This window comes from Paramormyrops kingsleyae, chromosome 18 (genome assembly GCF_048594095.1).
Source record: "Paramormyrops kingsleyae isolate MSU_618 chromosome 18, PKINGS_0.4, whole genome shotgun sequence".
In the NCBI taxonomy this organism is placed as follows: Eukaryota; Metazoa; Chordata; class Actinopteri; order Osteoglossiformes; family Mormyridae; genus Paramormyrops; species Paramormyrops kingsleyae.
Genome location: NC_132814.1, coordinates 19750839 through 19773453, shown reverse-complemented (window position 1 = coordinate 19773453; position 22615 = coordinate 19750839). Strand labels below are relative to the sequence as shown.

General features: G+C 45.1%; 2 protein-coding genes across 14 annotated transcripts; both read right to left on the bottom strand.

Moving 5' to 3' along the window:
- Positions 1-1762: 1762 nt before the first annotated feature.
- tpd52l2b (tpd52 like 2b) lies at positions 1763-10577 on the bottom strand. 7 transcript variants are annotated; one of them, XM_072701843.1, is made up of 10 exons: positions 10334-10577; positions 9191-9339; positions 8841-8989; positions 8337-8396; positions 6631-6678; positions 4927-5028; positions 3902-3928; positions 3590-3631; positions 3405-3453; positions 1763-1892 (listed from the first exon to the last, which is right to left on the bottom strand). In XM_072701843.1, the coding sequence occupies exons 1-10, from the start codon at positions 10350-10352 to the stop codon at positions 1806-1808; spliced, it is 732 nt and encodes a 243-aa protein (XP_072557944.1). In that variant the 5' UTR covers positions 10353-10577; the 3' UTR covers positions 1763-1805. The 7 variants fall into 7 exon arrangements, with proteins under 7 accessions (XP_072557944.1, XP_072557945.1, XP_072557946.1 ...); XM_072701844.1 differs by having other exon boundaries at positions 9191-9312; positions 10334-10573; XM_072701845.1 differs by lacking the exon at positions 8337-8396 and having other exon boundaries at positions 10334-10575.
- A 1583-nt stretch (positions 10578-12160) lies between these two features.
- On the bottom strand, positions 12161-20096 carry trim101 (tripartite motif containing 101). Of its 7 annotated transcripts, none has more exons than XM_072702445.1 (12): positions 19709-20096; positions 18296-18459; positions 17896-18070; positions 17571-17666; positions 17130-17360; positions 16971-16993; positions 16143-16267; positions 15741-15973; positions 15087-15434; positions 14457-14577; positions 13641-13754; positions 12161-12951 (listed from the first exon to the last, which is right to left on the bottom strand). In XM_072702445.1, the coding sequence occupies exons 1-10, from the start codon at positions 20072-20074 to the stop codon at positions 14491-14493; spliced, it is 1848 nt and encodes a 615-aa protein (XP_072558546.1). In that variant the 5' UTR covers positions 20075-20096; the 3' UTR covers positions 12161-12951; positions 13641-13754; positions 14457-14490. The 7 variants fall into 7 exon arrangements, with proteins under 7 accessions (XP_072558546.1, XP_023654676.2, XP_072558545.1 ...); XM_023798908.2 differs by having other exon boundaries at positions 13637-13754; positions 17130-17363; positions 19709-20092; XM_072702444.1 differs by having other exon boundaries at positions 17130-17363; positions 19709-20092.
- Positions 20097-22615: the final 2519 nt, after the last annotated feature.

The following is a 22615-nucleotide window of genomic DNA, read 5'->3' as shown; positions in this document are numbered from 1 at the left end:
ATTTGGTGACCGGAGGTATAGTCAGTGTTTCGTGACACGCTCACTCCTGCTGATATAATTACAGCTTCAGAATGAACACCACTTAGGAAGGAAAGCACAGAGTATGAATAATATGGTTAATAATGTATGTAAGAGGCCATCCGGATTAAGGGTCAAACCTCACCTGAGGGGAAAAAAAAATAGGCCAAAAGGTGTCATGATTCAACCTATATTTAATAATGAAAGATTAAAAAAAAAAAAAAACCTTAAAGAGCATTTAGTGTTTACATCTCATACATAAAACTTGTCATTGAAAAGAAGAATTGCACACATTACGTAGAGCTTAAACAAATGCTTTAATGATATTCTTATGAGTGATGTAACGTGACAGCCATTTCGGAATTCCAGCCATTTCCTATCCCGAAAAAAAAATCTGGATGCCATTCATTCCTACAGCCACCATCAACCTAATGAAGCTCCTATTTCATTATTGCACCTATGTGGGCTAGTATATAAATTGTCATTTGGTACAGGTTCACTGTTAGCATAGTGTAGTGTGTTTACACCTTCATCACATTGGCAGCTTGATGCCAAGCAAGTTAAATGGGCCTCTTTTATCTCAGTGGCACAAAAGCTCTCAAACATGCAAAAGTAACAAACGGATTACAAAATTACTGGCGGCAAGGTTGTTCCCCCCCCGAATGGCTGCTTCACGCAAATCTCCCAAAAATAAAACAAAATGAAACAACTGAACTAGACACCCAAGAGACCAAGACATCAAAATCAGAACCTTAACTAGTGATGGTCAAATGAAGCTTCATGAGCCATTTTCTGAATTTTTTGGCCTCACTGGGAAGGTGCTTTTGGTTTGCTTTGGGGCATGAATTGAGCACTTTTTTTTTTTTTTTTTTTTTTTAAATCGAGAGCACCATCTAGTGGTGTCAGAAAACACAGCAATTGGTTCATGAAGCTTCAATTGGCTATCACTAACCTTAACCCAAACCAGACATTACATTCAAAGTAAAGACAACATACTAGCCAGCAGAGGGAGCTCTGCACGCTTTCCACCAGAAAGAGCGTCAGTCGGCAAAGTCGGTTCCGCCGGAATGCGAACCGCTTCCCCACAGCAGACGCACGAGCAGAACGGTGTAACTGTAACAGCTTCCTCCACCTTAAAGCTACTGATTAGCATATGGCACAAAGCTAACGCCTACCCCTATAGTAGCATGCCTAAGCCACGCCCTCTTACTTTCTCCAGAAACTCTCAAAGCAGCACTGCCCTCCGGAAGCAAAGTGGAACTGCGCAAGGCTGCTGGAGTGATGTCACTGTGCTATGGCCGGCTGCAGAGGGCCGTTTCACAAGGTAACCAGGGATGAACAAAAGAAAAATAAAGAAAAAAAAACAATAAATCACAAGATGAAGATGCAAATGTTTCAAGTTACAAAAATGGAGAGGAATTCCTATATTAATATTTCTAAATATATATATATATACTTTTAAGTTTAAATTTCTTCGGTAAATCTCAGCCCCCCAACTCCCAACGAACACCAGCCGGCAGAACTTTGGAAATAGTCATTTTATATATAGATCTACAGATAAAAGTTATGTAAAAACATTACGCAAAGCAGTGTAAAATAGTTCATATTACAAAACGGTTAAATATATCTCTTCTTATTTGTTTTTTGTTTTTTTACAACCGGCGGAGATGTGACAATGTACCCCTGTGTTTTACAGTGAGATGAGATCTGCCCATGCTTGTAGTAGGTTGGGGTGGGGGGGGGGTTAGGGGGGGGGCGGGGGTTGGGGTCCCACGGAGAGAGCCGCTTCAGAAGGGGGCGCCGTCCTGCATGCCGCTCGGCGCAGTTGGGGACTGTGCTCCTTCATCAGGGACGCGGTTGCCGACCATCTTGTACTGCACACCGGCATGGAGAGAGAGACAGACGCATTAGTTACTGCACACCGGCATGGAGAGAGAGACAGACGCATTAGTTACTGCACACCGGCATGGAGAGAGAGAGAGACGCATTAGTTAGTTACTGCACACCGGCATGGAGAGAGAGAGAGACGCATTAGTTAGTTACTGCACACCGGCATGGAGAGAGAGAGAGACGCATTAGTTAGTTACTGCACACTGGCATGGAGAGAGAGAGACGCATTAGTTACTGCACACTGGCATGGAGAGAGAGACAGACGCATTAGTTACTGCACACTAGTGTTGTAGTCAAGACCGCCTAAACCGAGACCAAGACATTGCCGAGACCGGAGGGTATCAAGAGCAAGACACTGCCGAGACTTGAGGGTACCAAGACCAAGACACACTAAGGCGAGACTAAGACCAAGAGTGGTCGAGACCAAGACCAAGACCGAAAACAGACTAGGGCTAGAATCGACACCACATTACCCAGATCAACTGTAGAGAAAAAAGGCATTGCTGTAAAGTGTCATTACTCGTTAAATCAAATTCATGTTATCTTTTCAATTATATTGTCCGTATGTCCATATGTCTCTCATTTAAAATCTCCCAGATTTGTCATAGTTACGAGACCTGATGGAAAATAATATTCTCAGCAATCCTCTCCTATAACCATTTTATCAGACCTCATCAAGGGAAAGAGATGGGATGTACCAGAAAGATGTTCATATTAAGTCTCTTATACCAGGGACAGAGGCCTCGGGTAAGCTATGAATACAGCTATGTAATGATCCTTTGCTTTGAATTGAAGAGAATGAGCCTCCAGATTGACTTGCACCTCCAAGACTGTGCTTTCTAATCAATGTAAAATACCTAATTTATTTGAATTATAACTATGCTATAGACTTCGCGGACATTTTCGGACATTTTTTTGCCGATGTATGATACGATGTGTATGATGTTTGTGGACTGTGAAGCACTGGCAGTGTCCGTGGAGAAAATGTATAAAATGCAACGTTTTTGAAATGGATGCATCTGACTGGTTGCATTTGAATTGAGGCGCGTAATAAATAATGATACTGTTCTGTGAGGATGTGCAGTTCTCTTTTTTTCCCCATCCCATCGAGACCGCTATGTCCGAGACCAAGACAAGACCGAGACCAAATAGAGTCGAGACCAAGACAAGACCGAGACCAAATAGAGTCGAGACCAAGACAAGACCGAGACCACAAAAAATTGGAGAACTACAACACTACTGCACACTGGCATGGAGAGAGAGAGACGCATTAGTTACTGCACACTGGCATGGAGAGAGAGAGACGCATTAGTTACTGCACACTGGCATGGAGAGAGAGAGACGCATTAGTTACTGCACACCGGCATGGAGAGTGAGACAGACGCATTAGTATTGCACAGAGATATAAACAAGCAAAGGCATGTGACCAATCCCACTTCGAGGTCTGGGAGGAATGTTAACCTCTAACAGCCTGTCTGTCATGTGACAAATCCTACCTTTATGTTGCCAACTTTGTCCTCGAATGACTTGAAGGTTGGGGAGTTCCTAGGATTCGAAAAAAGTAAAGATCATAAAAAACACACTATAAAGGGAGAAATAATACACAAAATGGTCACCAGAAGCATTAGAGGTTTTGACATCATGGTGTTACAAACAGAGCGAATGGGAACTGGTACTTTACCTCATCGCCGGCATACTTATCGAGTGGCGTATGGAGTAACCGCTACTCGGAAGGCATTAGGGGACAAAGAGGAACAATAAGAGGAGCCTGAAGCAGCAATGAGATCAGGGCTAAAGCCAAACGTGTCGCAAGCATGCAAGTGTTCAGGGCCAGGATGATGAAACAGGGACTGTTACGCTCAACAGATCATTCAAATAAGGCCAAAAAACTGGCAGGAAGCGCAGCGCTTGTGTGATCAGCTTAACTTAACATACCAGGGGAGGTGAATAAATAAAAATGTGCCATTTACTACAGACAAGAGTGTGGTCTTACCTAAGCGAGTGTGAGAAAGGCAGGGCTCTGAGGGGCCGGCAGGCAGCAACAGAAAGGAGAGAGTCGGGGTGAGCAAGACAACGAGCAGCAATCGGGGAAGGGGGGGGGGAAAGGCGTGGGGGTGGGGGTACGCATGGAGCTCATACCCCTGTGGATATTTGTTTACACACTGACAGGCATCACAAACAGACCCAAACAAATCGGATATGACCGCCAGCAGGACAGTGCACCACTGTTGGCGGAGTCTCAGCAGATGTCACCCTGTGATACCAGCAGGGGGCGGCCTGCCATACAGAAGCAGCGGGCAGCACCATAAGGTGACAGAAATAGCCGTTTTACAGTAACTACAGAACTGCTGGGAAAACATTAGCAACTGGAGTTTATCCGGGACAGTCACTGATCGCCTCTGTGGCCACAGAGCATTTATGATGAATAATGATTTAAACAAAATCTCAAAAAGGCAGGACAATACAGCAGCGGGAGGAGCTGTGTGTGTCAACAGGAATCAAGGAACTGGGAGAAAGGGCACATGCCAGGAAGGAACAGGGATACACACACACAGCATGAAATCCCCAGCAGCATAGTGGTGCTGATACTGGGTGTGTGTCAGGAACTGAGTCACATCCTTGTCATTTGTCATCGAAAGGTCTCAATGTTCATCTTCCAAAGGCACCATTAAATGGCGTCCAAAGGAGGATCCAGATGGTCTTGGATTATAGGTGCTCGACTTCTTCCAGCAAAAAAACATCACTGGAGGCTGCATAATTATACGACAGATGTACGATGCATCCCACAATCCCAGCATCTGCGCGAGTGAGAGCCCTCTATTTGCGGAAAACACTCTGGACGGATACGTCACTGTACAGCAATTTGTGGGCGAGGCGTGTAAGATACAGGAGACGCCATCATTTTCACAGAAGCCAGTGTTGATCACTGCTAACACAGGCCCTGCTGGGGCAGAAGAGACTTCCAAGCCCAGGGGGCTCCTCCTGTAAGCTGGGCCAGGCCACGAGCCCCCGACGTACCTCATGTCCCCCAGTCTCCTGCTGATGGCAGTGCCCACGGTGGACAGGGCGGCGGAGGTCTTCTGGCCGGCCTGAGACAGAGTTTCCTGAGTCTTCTTGTACCTGGGAAGGGGGGCACATGGGGGCATAGGCCTGAGTGTGGGGGGCTCGAAGGACCACTGCCGCCGTCATAACGTGCAGCGACGCCACCGACGGCTAAAACTAAACCTACCTACTCTAACGCGTATTTAAAAAAAAAAACAAACAAAAAAAAAAACAGTGAAACAAGCAGGAAACGCTTCCCAAAGACACCAACCCCAAAAGGATGCAGTCAGTTCCGGGCGCAGTGTGCTTCACTCTCAGTTTAGGCTACATTAGCTCATTAGCTCTGAATGGCACAAGCTCAATCGACGCATCACATGCTTCATTCTGTCCAGAGAGCCACGGGTCTCCGTTCGACAAAATAAGGGCCACACAAAAAAGCTAATCTCCTGCTCTTGAGCACAGGGTATCACAAGAGGCAAGGTCATTACACCACAGAGCCTCACCTTAGTTACGCAACTAGAATCCGGGGAGGAGAAGGAAGGGAGAAAATAAAAAGCTGTCTGCGTGCTTGGGAACCAGCAGAACTCCTCTGAAGGTGCAGCTCACATTTTAATCAATTCAATAAAGACTAATGCAGCCTCATGCAGTGGAATTATGCTTGTGCTGGTTCGTTTTAAATATGGTCCCTTTGCCCAAGCGTTTTTCCTCATTCATAACACTTAAAGTAATCCCTTTCATGCCTAAGTACTTAGGAAGTAAGTATCATTAACCAGGAATATTTAATATGGTTTAATAAAAAAAAAACTCAAAGTTATGGTCAACACTGAAATTCAGGTTGACAAGTAATATGCCTAGTTAAAATCACAAGTGATGTTTATGAACAGGCAGCTTAACAAACACCCTAGAACCTGGTGGGCATTTAGGACCAGGCTTGAAAAACACAGGAATTTCACTAATACTTTTTACATATACACTTCACCATTATTGCGGCATTGAATAAGAACAGCCACAGACAAAATTAAATAAAAGAATTCCACTGTAATAATGCTATATTTATAACATACATTGACTTTCAATAGTAATTTCCTGGCCAGATGACTGGGATCCAGTGGACTGGGGGACACTGGATTGTTCCCGAGAGCTGTGAAGCAGTCTCTCCCTTAAGCTGTAACATTCATGCTGACGTGGGCAGGAGTGCAGGGATCGAGTGGGGGAGTCATCGCGCCAAACACGACGCACCGGCATGTCCTGTTCTTGTACAACCCGTGCAGCTCTAAGGCCCGCCCTCCCCCGTTCTGCTCCAGCAGATCCCAATTAACCTTCACACGGCGTCACGGCTGCAAACGCTCAGCTCGCCTGCTATCCATGGACCGCCGGGTCTGATCTAGCCGTATCGACTTTAACAACCCATTTTCGGAAACACCGGCTTTTTAAAAAAAAAATTTATTCTCTCCCCCCAAAAGTACTGACAGATATGAAGCTTGGCCACATCAGAATAATTCAAAGAGTTAAAAGCACCAGGGGCCCAACCTCAGACCCAATAATCCCAAGAGAAAAACGTACTGCTACGCAGGAACTGTTAATACCGAAGCAAAACTACCCACTGGAAGGCACCCGAAGACAATAAACCCAGAACAAAAAAATAAACATAAAAAAAAAAAATAGAACCAAAAAACTCACGCTTCTGATTGGCTAATGTCCTCCAAAGTGGCCGACGCTGAGAGATATCTACAAACAAAGTATTAGACTGTATTCAAAAGATTGTTCAAGGGAGGGGAAACATGCACATCACTGAGGGGGAAAAGGGCACAGATTATAGTTCCAAAACATTACAAATGCAAAGGATTTAAGAAACAAAAATAGCAGTATCCATTCTAAGCTCAGTACAGGCTGACACAGATGGGCTACAGTGAAAAGGCAACACTTAAGGTCTACGTCCAGAGGTACGCGGAAACCACCAAGCCGGTCAGAGCTACAGCGACGCTGTGAAGACTCCAGCTGCCAGCCAGCCGTAATGTTTATAAGAGACACAGACTGATGGAAACGGCGCAAGCACGGGCAAAACTGGCTGCGGGACAAAACCGCCGGGGGCCGGCAGAGCCCCATGGGAGATGCGGAGGGAAAGCGTCAGACTGCAAAACATCTGCAGTCCAGCAAAAACGAACAGGGGAAGTCTGTGTGACTGGACCGAACGTTACAGCTTGGCTAATAGATTATTCAGACTTTAAAGAGGAATTCAAGCCGTTAGTGATGACCTGCTTCAACTGTACGTTGCTTTGGCCAAAAAAAAAAAACAAAAAACATGCTTGCAACAGAAAGTCCATTAGTTTAAAGAAATTAAAAACCTTTTGGACTGAATAAAGACGGATGATCCAATTTAAATACCATGGGACTAAATGTCATGTGACAAAGACCGGCCAACAGAAGGCAGGCTAGATGGCCACTGGCAGACTGAAGTGAGGAGGATGTACGAGGAGAAGCTGGTGTCATCAATTAGCAAAAAACCTGTCCGACCAGTTGGCTCAGACAGCCAACAGCATTTGAGTGTAAACATTACATCCTTTTGGAGTAAAGTTACATACAGATTAACAATTAATTTAAAGCTTTACTTAACTGCACTTTATAAAATACATTGTATTACATTATATGCCGATGAAGAATGTTTAGATGTTTTTCTTAGACTTTTAAAAAAACATAAGAGACAAAAAGATAAACAAGTAAATAAATAAATGGTAGTGAACCGAATACCACCTCCACCTGCAGGAAGGAGTGAGACAGGAACAGGAAGAAGGACCAGGATAAGAGGAGACCCCTTACATCCACAGCACCTGGGCAGAGGACTAGCAGGATGTAACTGCTATAAAATGCCTCATAATGCAAAAAAAAACAAGCAGCACGGCAGCGAATGTTAGTGGTTAGGCTGCGTTATCACCTCTGCCAAGGCCTAGAGTGGGAGCCGACTCCCGTGGAAACAGCTGGGAGATGTAATCTCTCTAAACCAGCCTGAATGGGACCAAGGGGACATAGACCAGACGCAATACGGTGCACGTTGTGAAGCTCCTAGTGTGAAATCTTGCTGGTCCTGCCAAGCCCACAACTGGTTGTTCTTCCACTGAGGGAATTTTCCAGCTTCAGAGAAACGCGGAGCGGAAGTTTAAAAATAATAATTTAAAAACAGCCATGAGCTACGGTCACGGGCAGCAAGCGCGATCATTAAGTAGCATCGTTAATGGCGGCAGCGAAAGCAGAAAGGCCATCAGGATGGACATCCGGTCCAGTCTCACCGCGGGTCCCAGCCTCCCGCGGCCCGACCCAAAAGGAAGGCGCATGGAGAGGAGGGCGGAGCCGGACCACGACGGCACCACGGCGCTAAGCGACAAACTCACAAGTGGGAGCCGGTAAACGCCTCGTTCCACTTGGCGAGTTTCTCTGCGGTTTTCACATAGCTAGAAAGAAAGATGTGGTTAAGGACAAAGGGACACCCCCCCACCCCTGAGGGAACCAGACGGCCTGAATGACACAGCTCTGACACACGGAGCGTGACACTTTAGGCCTTGCCCCTTCTCCCAGACCCCATGGCTCGAGGCAACAAGTTTGTACTGTCGTAATATATAACATGGGTATTTCTGGAAGCTTTAGCAAGTCATTTGGACATGAAAGGGCCTTGGACAAAGATGGCACAGATGCTTGATGGCATTTTCAAACGTGTGTGTTCTCAAACCGAGCCTTGAACATCTCAGCTGCCTGGCGTGACTGAGACGGTCGCCGGGAACCCAGGAACACGCCGACCTCGAGCGCCACCGCGACAGCCGCTCGCTGCGTTAGAGGTGGACGCCGGATCAAATGTTTATTTTGAAGAGTGTGAGGCTCTTCCCTCGGTGGACACTTACGCGTTGGAGGCCTGGACGTCCTGCCAGCTCTTGCTGATGTTCTGCTTGAGCTCATTGAGCGGATTCAGGCCCAGTTTCCGCTTCAGGTCGGCCGCGTGCCTCTCCTTGGCGGACAGCACTTGCCGTAAGGTGTGGATCTCCTCCTCCACCTGGGAGGAGAGAGAGCCAAATTCGTTCGACCCCTAAAGAGCCTCCGCTGTGTCTTTAAACCCACACTGCAGATAAAATGAGGGGCGGAGCTGCTTAAATGGTGACCGGACAAACAAAGGGATTGCCCTTCACAGGCCCCTCAAACGTTTCTGTGCCTGTTTGAGTGCTACGCGGAGGGCAGCCAGCAGGTGGCGCAGTACCTTCGCAAGCTCAGTCCGCAGTTCCTGTGCCTCTTCTTCTGTCATGCCCGGTGGCAGAGTGCTGGTGGCGTTACTGGGGGCAGTACCGGCAGCTCCCTGAGCTGGAAGGTCCGACCCCAGGCCTTTGTTGGGAGAGTTGAGGTTAATGTCTGCACCATTACCAGGACACAAGCAGAAAGACGAGAGAAAGGGTGGTAATGCATTATAAAATACCGAAGGTAAGGGGAGGGGGCTGTTTACATCGGTCTATCTGGGACATGCGCATCAGCTGCTGACTTCTCAGCCTACTGGTTTTTAATCAAATCCCCATTTGAGTAACTGACTCAGTAAGGATGCCCCCAGATTATACACCACAACATACAAACAAAAGGTATGCGAGAGGGGATGCAAAAAACTCACTGCGGTTTTATAGGAGTAAAGTAATCGATGGAGGAATGGCAAGATTTATTTGATTACTTTATGCAACAGTTCGATTTTTACATTCAGCCTAAGCAAAAGTATGCTTTAACAGCTAAACAGAAATAGCTGAAGTTGTGACACTTTTGTTACTGAAAGCGACACTCCGCGAGGCAAGTAATCAAAAGCAAGAGATAAGCAAACATGCATGTGCGCCGCACCCTCCCTTAAATAGAAGCAGGAGGGACGCGGCGACAGGCACGGGGTGGCTGAGCTGCAGAAACTGTAACTGGGGGGGGGGGTCCGAGGAAAACAGGGTCAACGAGCCTGCAGAGCGACGGTGCGGGACACGCTGTACTGACAGTCAGGGTTGGATCATTGCATATTACTTAAATATATTAACATCCCGTCTGGCTGCGCAAATACACATAATCAGCTGCTAATGCCACTGCCACACAAGCAGGTGTCGTCGGCTTAAAACGCGACAACATCTTTAACTTTCGATTAATTAAAGCGCGTTAAGTAAAGGCGTTTCCAGCAGTTCACGTGGAATCACCTTCAACGGAGCTTAACCCGACAGTTTCTCTTTAGCCAACGAGTTTCCGGACGCGGAGCCAGCAGACGCGCTCGGCCGGCCCCGCCGACGGCGAGGGAGAGAACGGAGGCCCTCGGGCGGCGGCCACGCCGAGCTCCGAGGCGCCTTCCAACGCCAGAGCGGCTGCCTAACCTCCCCGCCGCAACATTTACCTTGACTAGCGGAGTCCATGGTGTCGTGAGTGCAGCCAAGCGCCCGCTCCCTAATGCTGTGGCTCGGTGGCTACGAGAGTACGTGAGTTTCTGCGTCCGATGTGGAGAAGTCGAGCGGCCACCAGCAAAACATCGGCCTCCGTAGAGACGGATCCAGCGAAACAACCACCGCGCGCAGGTCCTCGAGCCAGACGGGCCAGCTCGGCTAGTTCCGCATATCTCTCTGACGCCACTTCCTGCGAATATGACGCGTCATCGGCGCGCTGTCGTGGGGGAATGTGAATGAAAGTCAATATACCGTCTTATAATTTGTTTAAAAATACACCGTGTCACTTTCGAAATAACCATGCTTTATGTAATCACGTAAAATGAATCAATAAAACATGACGGCACGTCTAGACTACAACCACGTTAATGTAATGTTTACTTTTTATTTAACGTGATTTATATCTGTAACAACCTGCGCTACCGAAAACAAGAAAGGTAATCGGAGTGATAGCCTGTATGATTTCGAAAGTGCTTTTACGTTGTCAGTGGAGCCCACAGCCTTTCGTTGCACCTGCTGTGTACAATGACAATAAATGTACTCTGTTGTGATTGTAAATAGACCTGCGGCCTGAACAACAAATAAGGCGATACATTTAAGGCATATCTATCTATCTATCTATCTATCTATCTATCTATCTATCTATCTATCTATCTATCTATCTATATATCTATCTATCTAATCTATCTATCTATCTATCTATCTATCTATCTATCTATCTATCTATCATCTAATCTATCTATCTAATTTAATTGCTGGTTTGTTTCTGGTCGAATGAAACTTCGAAACACAAATAACAAAAAGTCATAGTTTGTGCTTGTGTTACAAAAGTTTATTGAAATACTAATAGATGTACCAGCGGGGGTCTTTTGCTCCAGTGAAACAGCAGTGGATCACTGCGTGTAAATATTTGATTATGCTTGGGTTTCACATCAGACTGATTTTCTGAGGAACTTTAAACCTCCCAGTCTTAAATCGTTTTCTTTACACTATGGGATTATGTTCACATTCTTTGTGAAACAATTGGTTTACTGTGATTTTTCTGTTAAATGTACATTAAATTGTTTTGAAGACATCACCATAACCATATTTAGACTTGTGCTGGTATAACAAGTTTTCAGTCTTGCCAAGACACCTGACTTAATGAATCTATGAGTAATGAGGAAGTTGTCACAGATTATGGGAAAACTGTTGATCTTAAACATCAACAGAGTGGTTTTGAATTTATACGAACCCTAAGCAGGAGTTGTGACACAGCATATATGAGGAGGAACAGAATAAAATGACTGACCTAAAGTAAATAATCCCTGGGATGTGGCTGAGGCAAATCTCCTGAGGGATCATGAGGCACTGAAACACCAAAAAGGTCAAATATCTCAGCTATTGGACCTGCTTCTTCTCCATTTCTATGTTGGGAAAAGCAAACAAAGAGATTCCAGCCAAAGGAGAATGGCTTATTCAAGAACTCCAGGCATCATTTGCCTCATATCCAAGTGCTGTTTTCTATCAAATGTGCTATTTTATCTAAAAAATTCAATTGCTTTTGTTGCAGTTATTCTTCAAAAGCCTAGAACAAGTGGCAAAATACTTTATAATAAGCAAGTTGATATTTTATTGGTCCAGAATCTACTTCCCTATTTGCTTGTTAAATCATTTTTTTCGTAGAAAAAAATACTGCCAGGTCATGGTCGTGAAGATCTTCAGCCTGAGTGCTGAATCCATTTCTCTATGGACACAGTCAATATGAGCGTGTTTATTGGCAGACAGGCTAGGACACACCCTGCTAAACACACTTTTGTGGAACATATTTTATTATATATATATATATATAAAATCATCCCATTATAGTTCATTTTAATGTGTGACATATGGATTGTTTAGATATGTTTTGAGTAATATAAGGGAAATTACTGTGCCCTATTTGACATATCTGCACATAAGATTGCTATGGATACACTTTAACTAGGCAGGTAAAACAAGAGCTGATTTGAGCACACACAAACAACAGGCAATCTTGTAGTTAAGGCCCGCAGAGTCCATACAATCTCAACATGATCAAATACATATAGTATTCAAAACAATCTATAATGTACACTACCAAGAAATTAAACATCCAGGCCATTTAAGACATGCAAATTGATATTACAAATGTCTATCCATTTACGCATCCATCTTCCAGACACTCCAGATCCTGTTTATGTTCAAGGTGGACAGAAATAGTGTTTAGCTAAATGTCCACTTAGTTCTGTTCAGTTATATCCTTGAAATATTCTGTATTTTCTGTATTTAACATTTTTTATTGAGTTAAACACATTTTAACACCACGACACACATTACAGGCAGCTTGAAACTGTTCTGATAAACTCTCATAAACAGGGTAAGAAGTGGCATGGCAATGACGACCTCCGAGTTCCCACTGCGGCCCGAGATCCACATCTTCCTGTTCAGAAGAGCCAGCTTGTCTTTACTTCTATTTGGATAGAGCATTCAACCAGGAGAAGGAGAAGATAAGGCGTGGAGTTTGGCGGGTGGGGAGCGGGTCAGTGTCCATCTGCGAGGTGGCACTTCCATTCTGGAGGAAAACGAGCAGGGAGGCATATTTGAATATCCTGTCATTTGCAACAGTGTTTTTTATGAGGACTAATTGCCACCAGTATAATGGAGCGCTGGACGGCGTCTTCCCCCAGGCACCTGCCCTCCTTAAGCACCCATGCGGAGCTCACTGGCACTAAAGTGACCTTTCATATCTAATCACACACTGTATGGATTTCACACTCTTAGTGACTTACTAAGCTTATTAGTACATAACCCAAAAGCTGTTTGTAATCTACATCTGGGTGTCTATCCTTTATTTATTCGTCTACATATTTATTAATAATTATGTCTATCTTTCATCTCTGTTCTTATTCTATTTATTATTTTTTTGTACTTGTTTGTGTTGTTTTGATTATATATTTTAATTGTACACATGCCACCACCGAAACAAATTCCTCCTACTTTTTTTTTTTTACTTTGCGAATAAATGGATCCTGATCATGAAGCCGCTGGGACATGAGACGTGACGGCACAAGTGTACACCGGCAAGGAGGCGTTTGAAAGTCATTTCGGGGCCCCCTGCCCTCCTTAGAGTAGTTACTGATTGTGGCCAAAAGGGGGCTACAAAACCTCGGGGGCTCCACACAAATGCAGCTGCGTCAGAAATAGGGCTACGGACAAAGTCACAGTAGATAAGTACCGTGTGCAGCCCCTTTCACTACCTGCCTGTTTCTCCTATATGTCCGGCCACAAGAGGGCAGTAGGGATGAGCTCAAAGGGTGTGTCAATGCTCTGCTCCGTCACTCTCCCGTCCTGGGTTCCCACTGCAGGGACAAGACCCTAGAAAAGGAGGGAGGGAACAGGTATTGAGAACCGAGCAGCACGTGTACCACGTGCCATCTTTTCTAGCCCTGCACCTGGGATTCGGCATTCTCCCAGCATGCCCCTCTTCACCTGCGTTTTTCCTAAGAGTATCTTTTACCTTTGACATATATGGAATTCTATTTTCTCACCATCTCTTTGATCCAAGAATATATGTAGGTACTCTGTTACTGCTCAATCCATTGAGACATGCTCCAAAGGCTACTATATATTCAGACATACTACTTATAATTGTATTTTATAGTTTATGTAATACCCACACTATATAAGAAAATTTAATGCCATAGACAGGAAAAACAGTGAAATTCCTAGCAAGAGTGAGTTTATTATCAGCATGCAGAGCAATGACCGAGGTTGAAGTTCACTTCTGTATTTATTTATAACATGTGGAAGTGAATTTTAGCTATATATTCCAAAGCAGGAACCTGCTGTGAATTTTTCAGATCCTCAAATAAGTTATTAACATTTAAATTATTAAATAATAATTTTAATGCAATAAAGATTACTGCCACACGAGAACTTGCTGGTATTGCCTCTGGTATCACATGAATGGGTGTAAGATTAGGAAAAGGAAGTGATTTTATTAAAATATAATCTTATTAAATGCAGCTAAGGGGTGACCTGTAACCACCTACTCAGCTTGGCTGAGTACAACAATACCTGCATTCAGGGCTGTTCCATCCAGCCGGCCTGGCTACGGACAAGTGATGCAGCGAATGTAACCCCAGACCCGCTGAAGGATGATCACCAGCGCCAGGATGTAAAAGATGAGGGAGATGGCCTATGGAGACATGGAAGCGATGGTACGATGCGGAGCAGAGCATTATGGGAACACGGAACGGAGAAGGACCCCATGACACTCAGTTGCAGGGCTGGCTTACTCATGGGTATCATGATGACGGATGATTCAATGTTTTGTGACCCTGGATTGGATCAGTGTCTATGGATCATAAACATTTGCACCATCCTTTGGTGCTGCTGGGTAGTGATTCGTTGTGTGTTAATCTACTGTAAAGTTGTGTAACATTTAATCCATTATCCACACCTTCCAATCACAGGCACAGGGTCATAACCTGCTGAGCAACATACTACCCTCGTAATAACCATTTTTCCATTTTTGATAATAAACATCACGAGAATACAGGGAGGTCCCTCTCCGGAGGGAAATGATAGAGGATGGCTGGCAGGACAGCAGAGGCGTGAAGAGGAAACTGTGTTGTAGGCGTGACTTGATGGGCAGGGATGGTGGAGGATATGGGGGCTGGATCATGACCTGGCTGTTCTACAGACCTGCACGGATAGGGACGTTGATTGGCCCTGGCCTGCAGAGATCTCCCCTTGCTCAGAGTCCTCCTCAGAGTCAAACAACGCGAGGAGTCCCTGGGTGGGGTCCGGGGAGCTCTGTGCTAACTGTCCGTCTGGGTCCACTGGGCATGTGGGGGGGGCACTGGCGCCCGCCGAAGTGGATGGGAGCTGTGGCTCGCTGGCTACGAGGGACGGGGGATCAGCACTTTCCCAAGCCTCACTCCACACGGGCGAGCTGGGGTTTCCAGGCCGCCAGCCACTTGACTTGTACCAGTCTTCTCTAGCCTCCGCCAATGATGCCCGGGTCCTCGAGTCACCTCCCCCGAGCTCATCCTTACAGTGACAGGAACACTTTCAAAGGATGATAGAGGAGGAGGACTAGAGCCCCCCAAACTTTCTGAATCATTACTTATATTCACCTCGTGCACACAAACGTGAGAAGGAACACTAGAGGTTTGTGTTCCACAGAAGGTCACCGCGATCACAATAATCAAATAACGAGGGACAAAATAGACAGTTTGGACTTGTGTAGAGAGGTTGACTGTTCAGTTATGTGAATATGTGGTACACTGGCATGTGTCAGTGATGTGTAACTGAAAGGATTCAAGGATCTGAATGTCAACGGTGAATGCTTTGTACCTGATGAGTATTCAGACTCTTGTGGTCATTTGGGAGTTCTTTAGTGGGGCCAGTACAGGCCTCTCCCAGCACTCCAATCTCTTCAGCTTCTCCGATCTTGGCCCTTGGGTTGACATCCTTCAGTTGTATTATAGGCTCAGACTCTAGGACCAGATCTGGTCCTAGGTCTGCTTCTGGTCTTATTTTTGGTTGCGATTCTAGCTCATCTGGGACTTCCTGGACTTCATCTTCAGCTGGGGAGGTAAACAGCATCTGGACTATAAACAGTGTTGGCGGACTCTTCCTGCAGTATCATGCATCATTTGATGGTTAGTCGCCCACAAGCTGCTGAAGAATCTCGGTCTCCAGTTCAGTCCTATGCCTGTCGTCTTGGAATTCATGCACTTTGTCACAGTTGCTTACGTTTGATGAAGTCCAGCAGGTGCAATGATCTCTCCTCCTCATCGAAGTCCACTTTGTAGTGGTCCATGTTCTCAAAGCCTGGTTCCAGGGTCTCCACAGTGCAGACCTTGGCAGCCTCAGTCACCCTAAAGGGTGGGTGGAAGAAACAGACAGAGACATTAAGGGAAGGAGACACAGAAGAAGAGGGATCCAGTGGTGAAGGGAACATGGCAAGAATACTGAGAATGGGAAGCAGGAACACATCTACAGTATCGATCACGGGTGGGTATGTAACAAATCTGCAGCACAGACTCTTCATCAGTCTCACCATGAAGATTTAGCTTGTGTCTCATAATTTTTTTTTTTTACTCTAAATAATGTTTTGTAGCATTACAACGTACTGTATGTAAAGACACATAGTCTACCCAAGTATACCCACAAAAGATATTGAGGTCCTATATTTGTGTGTTTTGTGAGCCGGGTAATAAGAGTTTCACTCAACAGGTAAAATTGGGTACAATCCAGTGCCAGTTTTGTTGTATAAGAGAGACTGCTGTACATATATACACCAGAGGTAGAAATTTCAGGTCCAGAAAGTAAAAATCAGAAAATAAAAACCAACCAGCTGGTTGAAACAAATTCTTGGTCTGGATTTGTACTTTCTGGACCTGAACTTTCCACCTCTGATATACACTATGGAGATGTCAGCTTATATGTAAGTCAATGAAAAACAAGAAAAATAATCACCCAAATGAAAGAACTTATGTTCTTATGTAACTTGTTTCTATGGGATAATCGGAGTTCTACAAAAATGTGGTGGATGTACTGAAAAAGGAGATTTTCACTTACTTTTCAATGAGGGATCTTGAGCTCTACAGCAAAAAGAAGTTTAAGAAATGTTACCTTGTTATCATTGTTAGCATAAGGATGAGCGTAATAAAATAGTACTGATTAGCCTCAATTCTTCCAGAGCCGGCTGGTAGTATCCCACTAAGCTGCCACGTGTACCTGCAGAAAGGTGGCCATATCGGGTTCTTCGATGGTGTGCAATGCCGTCTCCACCAGCTTGGAGTTGGCCTCCAAGTGTTCCTTGTAGGTCTGCGTCAGGGAACGGGCATGCCCTGCCTTCTCCTCCTGCTCAGTGGTGATCTTACGCAGCATGGCGTTCCGACGCTCCTCTAAGATGCTGGACATACGATCAAACTTCTCGCACACCATCTGCTTCTGGCTTTCGCAGTTCTCCTGGGGCAGAACATCTATCTCATATGGTAGACTTGCATTTTTGATGATGAATGTTACATTTTAATAGGTCTGTTTTTCTTGTAATGTTCGGGGGTCAATCAGTGCGGGCTGTGGCAAGTCTACTTCTCGTCAGGTAGGTCAGGTGTGACCCCTATATCCTACACCAGATTCCTTGAAAACTTACCCATCTCGATGTGTGAAACACACCTCAATGTTTTTACAGGTATCCTCCAGCTCAGTAATGAAGGCTTGGACGTGGTCATTAGCAGCAACAAGAGTCCCAATCCCACCGCTGAGCTCAGCCTGTTGAGAAATAGTTGACTAGTCTCTCAATAGATGACAAGCCAAAATAGGGAGGGAAATCAGGCCAAGCAGTGTAAAGCTTTAATTAGCATTAGTATGTTCCTACTGCACGGTTTGTGGTTTATGATACTATATTGTTGATCTGTGCAACATTCCTTCAAAGGTGGTTAAAACTCAAAAGCAACATCAAATTTCATCACATGACCTTCAGCAGTAATGGTCCACTGACCTTCTGCTGCTCGTAGACTTCTGGCATCGGAGCCACCTGGCAGGCCTTGTGGGCACCAAACACTTTGCAGAGAGAGCAGGTGGGTATGTGGCAGCTCAGGCAGTAGATATTGACCTTCTTATCTTCATGTTCCTCACACATGGGATGGCCAGCAGTCTTCAGGGACGGCCCAGAGCTAAAGTCACAGGAATCACTGGAAGCTGTGAGTCAACTGAGTTCCTTTGAAGGTCTTAGATGGGAATGTCTTTGGATTCCCATATTGAAGGTCCAAAAATGCTTTGGACTAATGCCTACATCTGGAATGGGACTTTCCTTGGTTTTATTAAACTATCAAGCTGGAAAACAGCAGTGTCTGGAATCTTTACCTCTCTGTTGTCTTTGGATGTACTCAGAGACGTACCTGGAGGATTGCTGCTTGTAGACGTCAATGATGTTCTCAACTAGCAAGTTGCGCTGCAGCCCATAGATGCCATGGCGGTCGAGGACCACCTCGTGCTGACAGGACGGGCAGCGGAAGTGCCCCCCAGCCCCCACCATCGTGCCCCGGCCCTGAAAAAGAGATGACTACAATCCTCACTTGTCGAGCGGTCCTTTCTCACCGAGATAACCAGCAGTAGCCACCAGTCGCCATGGTTACCGGAACCATCCCCGGGTGAAAACGAGAGACAGCTGACGGCTTTGTTTCAGGTTCAGTTTTTGGTAAACAAGTGGGGCGGCTTGCAGAAGGAGATGGACCAACTGGCCACAGTTGTTCTTGTGTCCGTCTCAGGGGAAGTTAAAGATGGGGGCTGGATGGGAGGACTGAAATAGCTTTGCTTTAACAGTCCCTGCTTCTTTCTCCAGATGGGGAACTCAATGCCCCCCTAGAGCCGTCTTACAGCTAAGGGAAAGTATCTGACCATCAAGCCACAGACACTCATTTCTGGCCAAACATTCTGTCTGGCCCTCTATGGTCTGAGGCAGCAACCTGGATTGACTGAATGTCACAGATGTTTGGTCCTTTTGTCACCCAGTGCCCCCACATTCCATATGCTGATTCTGCTTTTGCAGGCTAATGCTTTCAGAAGAATTCTTCAGAGAGGGAATCACAGGAACTGCACTAGTGGGAATACATATTGCAAGTAAAGGCATTTTAAATCTTCCTACTGCTATTCTGCAGGCAGCAATGGCTAAAGAATCTCCACCAGGTCCAGGACTATATATTTTTGGCCGGGACTTCGAGAACAAGATCCCGAACGAACCACAGAAACCTGGAATTGCCAGGGGATTCTCGGGGGAATCTGATGAACTTACGCAACCTCTGCTGGATCCTCAGTAGCTCGAACCCGGCGTCATTTTGTATTTCATGCTTAGGTGATAGAAAAGGGGAGGTAAAAATCACGATGTCAAAAGGACGCGTGTGTATTTCTGGAAAGCTAGTCCAGCCATTGTAATCCACACCTGTTTTGGATCAGTCCTTGGTGTTGTTTGGACACCTCACCCTCGCTCTCCTAGAGCTCAGTGTCTGATCCACCATGTGATTCCAATATATAAATAATTTTCTTCCTTTCATTGTTATGACAAGCAGAAGTGACTCACAACACACATCAAGTCACCAGCAATTCTCCAACTCCGATACACGCGATCTGATATGAAATGGCAACTGGCCGCGTCTTAACTAGTGCTTATTTGAGAAGCGCCTAATAGTCATAACCGGGAAGAGTCTTAAAAATGGAAATCGTGTTGTGCAAGTAAAACGGCTAAAGGAAAACATGCTAAACCAACAGAGCAGAGCAGGTGGCACTCGATACAAATCAGACAGGGGGTGTCTAACCTGAAAGAGTTCGTTGGCACATTTTCGGCAAAGGTTGTGCTGGCAGGGTAAGATGACGACGGGCTTGGTGAAGAGCTCCAGGCAGATGGGGCAGACGAGCTGACTTTCCAGGCTGCTCACGTTCGGCTCCCGGTGGTAAGACCCCAGCTCCAAGGGCATGGTCATAATGCCCAAATAGTCCAGGGAAATCAGGAGGTTTTGGGGAGGGGTGACAGGTGAGTTCCGGTGCGGGGGAAATAAAGTGGAGAATAACGAAGGGGGGTCAGTAGGACTGAGAGGATGATCTCGAACAAGCGTCCGGGTCTGCGAAACTGGAGTCACCGCTGCAGGTGAAGCGCGTTGCACTGATAGGTCGCACAGCGCCATTAAAAGAACAGCTGGCGTCGGCTTTCTGGCAGAGGCGCGGGGGCGCCCCACTCTCGCCATATTAAGAATCCGCTGGAATGCCACGACACAGCCGGCTGGCTGGCTCGGGTTACCCGCCCTTTTTATCACTCGTCCTTAGAGAACAGCAACCGCAAAACCGCCCCCCCCCCCCCGCGGGCCAGAATTATTGACGCAAACCAAGAAACTACTCGGGAGCGGGATGATACCATCATGTATTAGAACGGCTAGATGCGGTGGGAGGAAAACAAACAAACAAAAAAAAAACAGTGGAATTTTTAAAAAATACTTTCCAAGAACCAAGACTCCATATCGGTTTTAAATTTTGTCTATACATCAAAGAGCAAGGCAAAGGCAAGACAACAGAGAAATGACCGCAGGTGAGACCAGGTATATAAAACTTATGAGAAAAAAAACCACAGGAGAAAAAGGAGAGTAAGCGTCCGAAACATTTATTGTACAACAGCAAATCAGATAATCACCCATGTTTGTTTTCTTTTGAACACACAGTAAATAAACATGCTAAAACATAAAACTGGTATTATACTCAATATATTCACATACAGTGTATGTACAAGAGACCTTAACCATTAATTCCTGTATTACACCTTGTTTAATGGCCACATCTAATGACATACCATTTAAACTAGTCTTTTATTAAAAACATAAAAATTAAATAAATAAATGCGTCATATAACCGTACCACTATGCACTATATGTTTGTTTGAAGGTTCTAACAGAACGTTTTTTTTTTTTTTAATCGATCCGAAGATATACTCTTGAATACACATTGCATTCACTAGAACAGTTAGCAGTTCCCATCTGAAAGAAGCCACAGCAATTGGGACTCTGGGATATTTATTCCGTAGTGAGTTAGGGCCTACTACAGATAGAAACACAACCGACCAGGCTGCGGGAAAGCAGGAGCGTAGGGGGTCTGACTCCAGTGTAAATGATTAGGTTGATTGAACCCCTGGTATTAAGACATATTCAAGAAAAAAAAAAACACAAACCGTAAAAGGTAAATGATTGGCGTTACAGGCAGTGAAATTTACATCATTTCATTCCCTTGATAAGTATCTATATTTATTTTTTAATTAACCTCTGAATGAGGTTACTACAGATCATCAGCCGGATGAACTTCACCAGAATTTCGATTCATCGTGTAACTGCTTATCCTGGCCGGGTTAAGCGAGCAACTTCTTAATTAATGAGGAATCAGGCTTGTCAAACAATACTTAACTGTGATAAAGAAATTATCGCAACAAGAATTACTATCTATTCAATTACAATGATCAGACACGATTCTTCGGGGAAAGATTCATCAAAACAGCTTAACTAGTATAACACTTGTACCCGTTTTCAAATGAAGTCGAACAATATTTTTATTTTATTTTGCAATGCCTGTTCCACTTTAAATGCACCTTCAAAGATGTTATATTCCAACGTAGTGCAAAACATGCCCTGACAAAACCCCTTTAATGTAACTGAAAATACAAGACGAATATATTAATTTCTATTTCTCCTATAATTATCATTTTAATCAGATTGATTTGTGGTGTATGCGGGGTTGTGTCCGATGCAAAAGCACCAGTCGTCCTAGAGGAAATAAAACGATTTGAAGGACGTCCCTGGTTAGAGCTCAGACCCGGTAGAGATTGTAGCGTAATGATTAAAAACATACAAATACAATAATCAGTGCTAAGTCACGGGTGTACAGTATCATAACATGGCGTAGAATGGTTACCGGAATATGGTCCTGCACGTTAGATACCTGGTTACACGTTAGATACCTGGTTAGATACCTGTACCTATATAGATACATTCGCTGTTGTCTAACACGGACATTTCAGGCTCAGAATACGGAGGATAAACGCGTCCTTGTGAGTCAGATTAGAAGTGCTGCAGAAATCCAGTTTGACAAAATTTCAGCTCGAATATCATTAAAAAAAATCTTATGCATCAAATAAAAAAAAATGTAAGAACAGATTTTTACATCAAACGTAAGTATATTTTCCCTCTGTTTTGCAGGCCATTTCTATACACCCTCTGTGTCATTTAAGCAAAGGACACGTTGTCTTAAACATGCAGACAGCCACGACTCGAACCCAGGCCCGCCGACGTTGTCCCGCTCTGTCACCAACAGCACAGGTGCTGGTGGGGGTGCCTTCGGGGGGGGTTCTACAGAATATAACAGCTTGTGGCATGAGAAGAACTAAAATGACACGCACGCATGCACACACGCACGCACGCGCACGCACACACACACACACACACACACACACACACACACACACACACACACACACACAGCCAGCTGGGCTCAGTGCCTGATCTTTAATCCAGTGTTTCACAGTTTGCTCAGCGTTACAGACTTAGGAACCTACAGTACTTAAGTCTCTGAGAAAAGCGAAGATGCCAATTCTCTTTAAAAAAAAATTAAAAATCAGGATTAGTCCCACCAAATTAGCAGTAAGAGAGGTCCAACCAATGGCTGCCTGGCTCTGCTACCCACCCTTGCAG

What these genes read in the sequence shown, in the direction of transcription:
- tpd52l2b (XM_072701843.1), bottom strand. An exon ending in GACGTCCAGGCCTCCAACGC is followed by an intron (nt 8,397 to 8,840) that starts GTAAGTGTCCAC and finishes CTTTCTTTCTAG; the next exon opens with CTATGTGAAAACCGCAGAGA. An exon ending in GACATTAGCCAATCAGAAGC is followed by an intron (nt 5,029 to 6,630) that starts GTGAGTTTTTTG and finishes CCCCCTTCCCAG; the next exon opens with GTACAAGAAGACTCAGGAAA.
- trim101 (XM_023798908.2), bottom strand. Translation starts at nt 20,074, where the DNA reads ATGGCGCTGTGCGACCTATCAGTGCAACGCGCTTCACCTGCAGCGGTG. An exon ending in TACAAGCAGCAATCCTCCAG is followed by an intron (nt 18,071 to 18,295) that starts GTACGTCTCTGA and finishes CTGTGACTTTAG; the next exon opens with CTCTGGGCCGTCCCTGAAGA. An exon ending in AGAGTCTGAATACTCATCAG is followed by an intron (nt 15,435 to 15,740) that starts GTACAAAGCATT and finishes TGTCACTGTAAG; the next exon opens with GATGAGCTCGGGGGAGGTGA.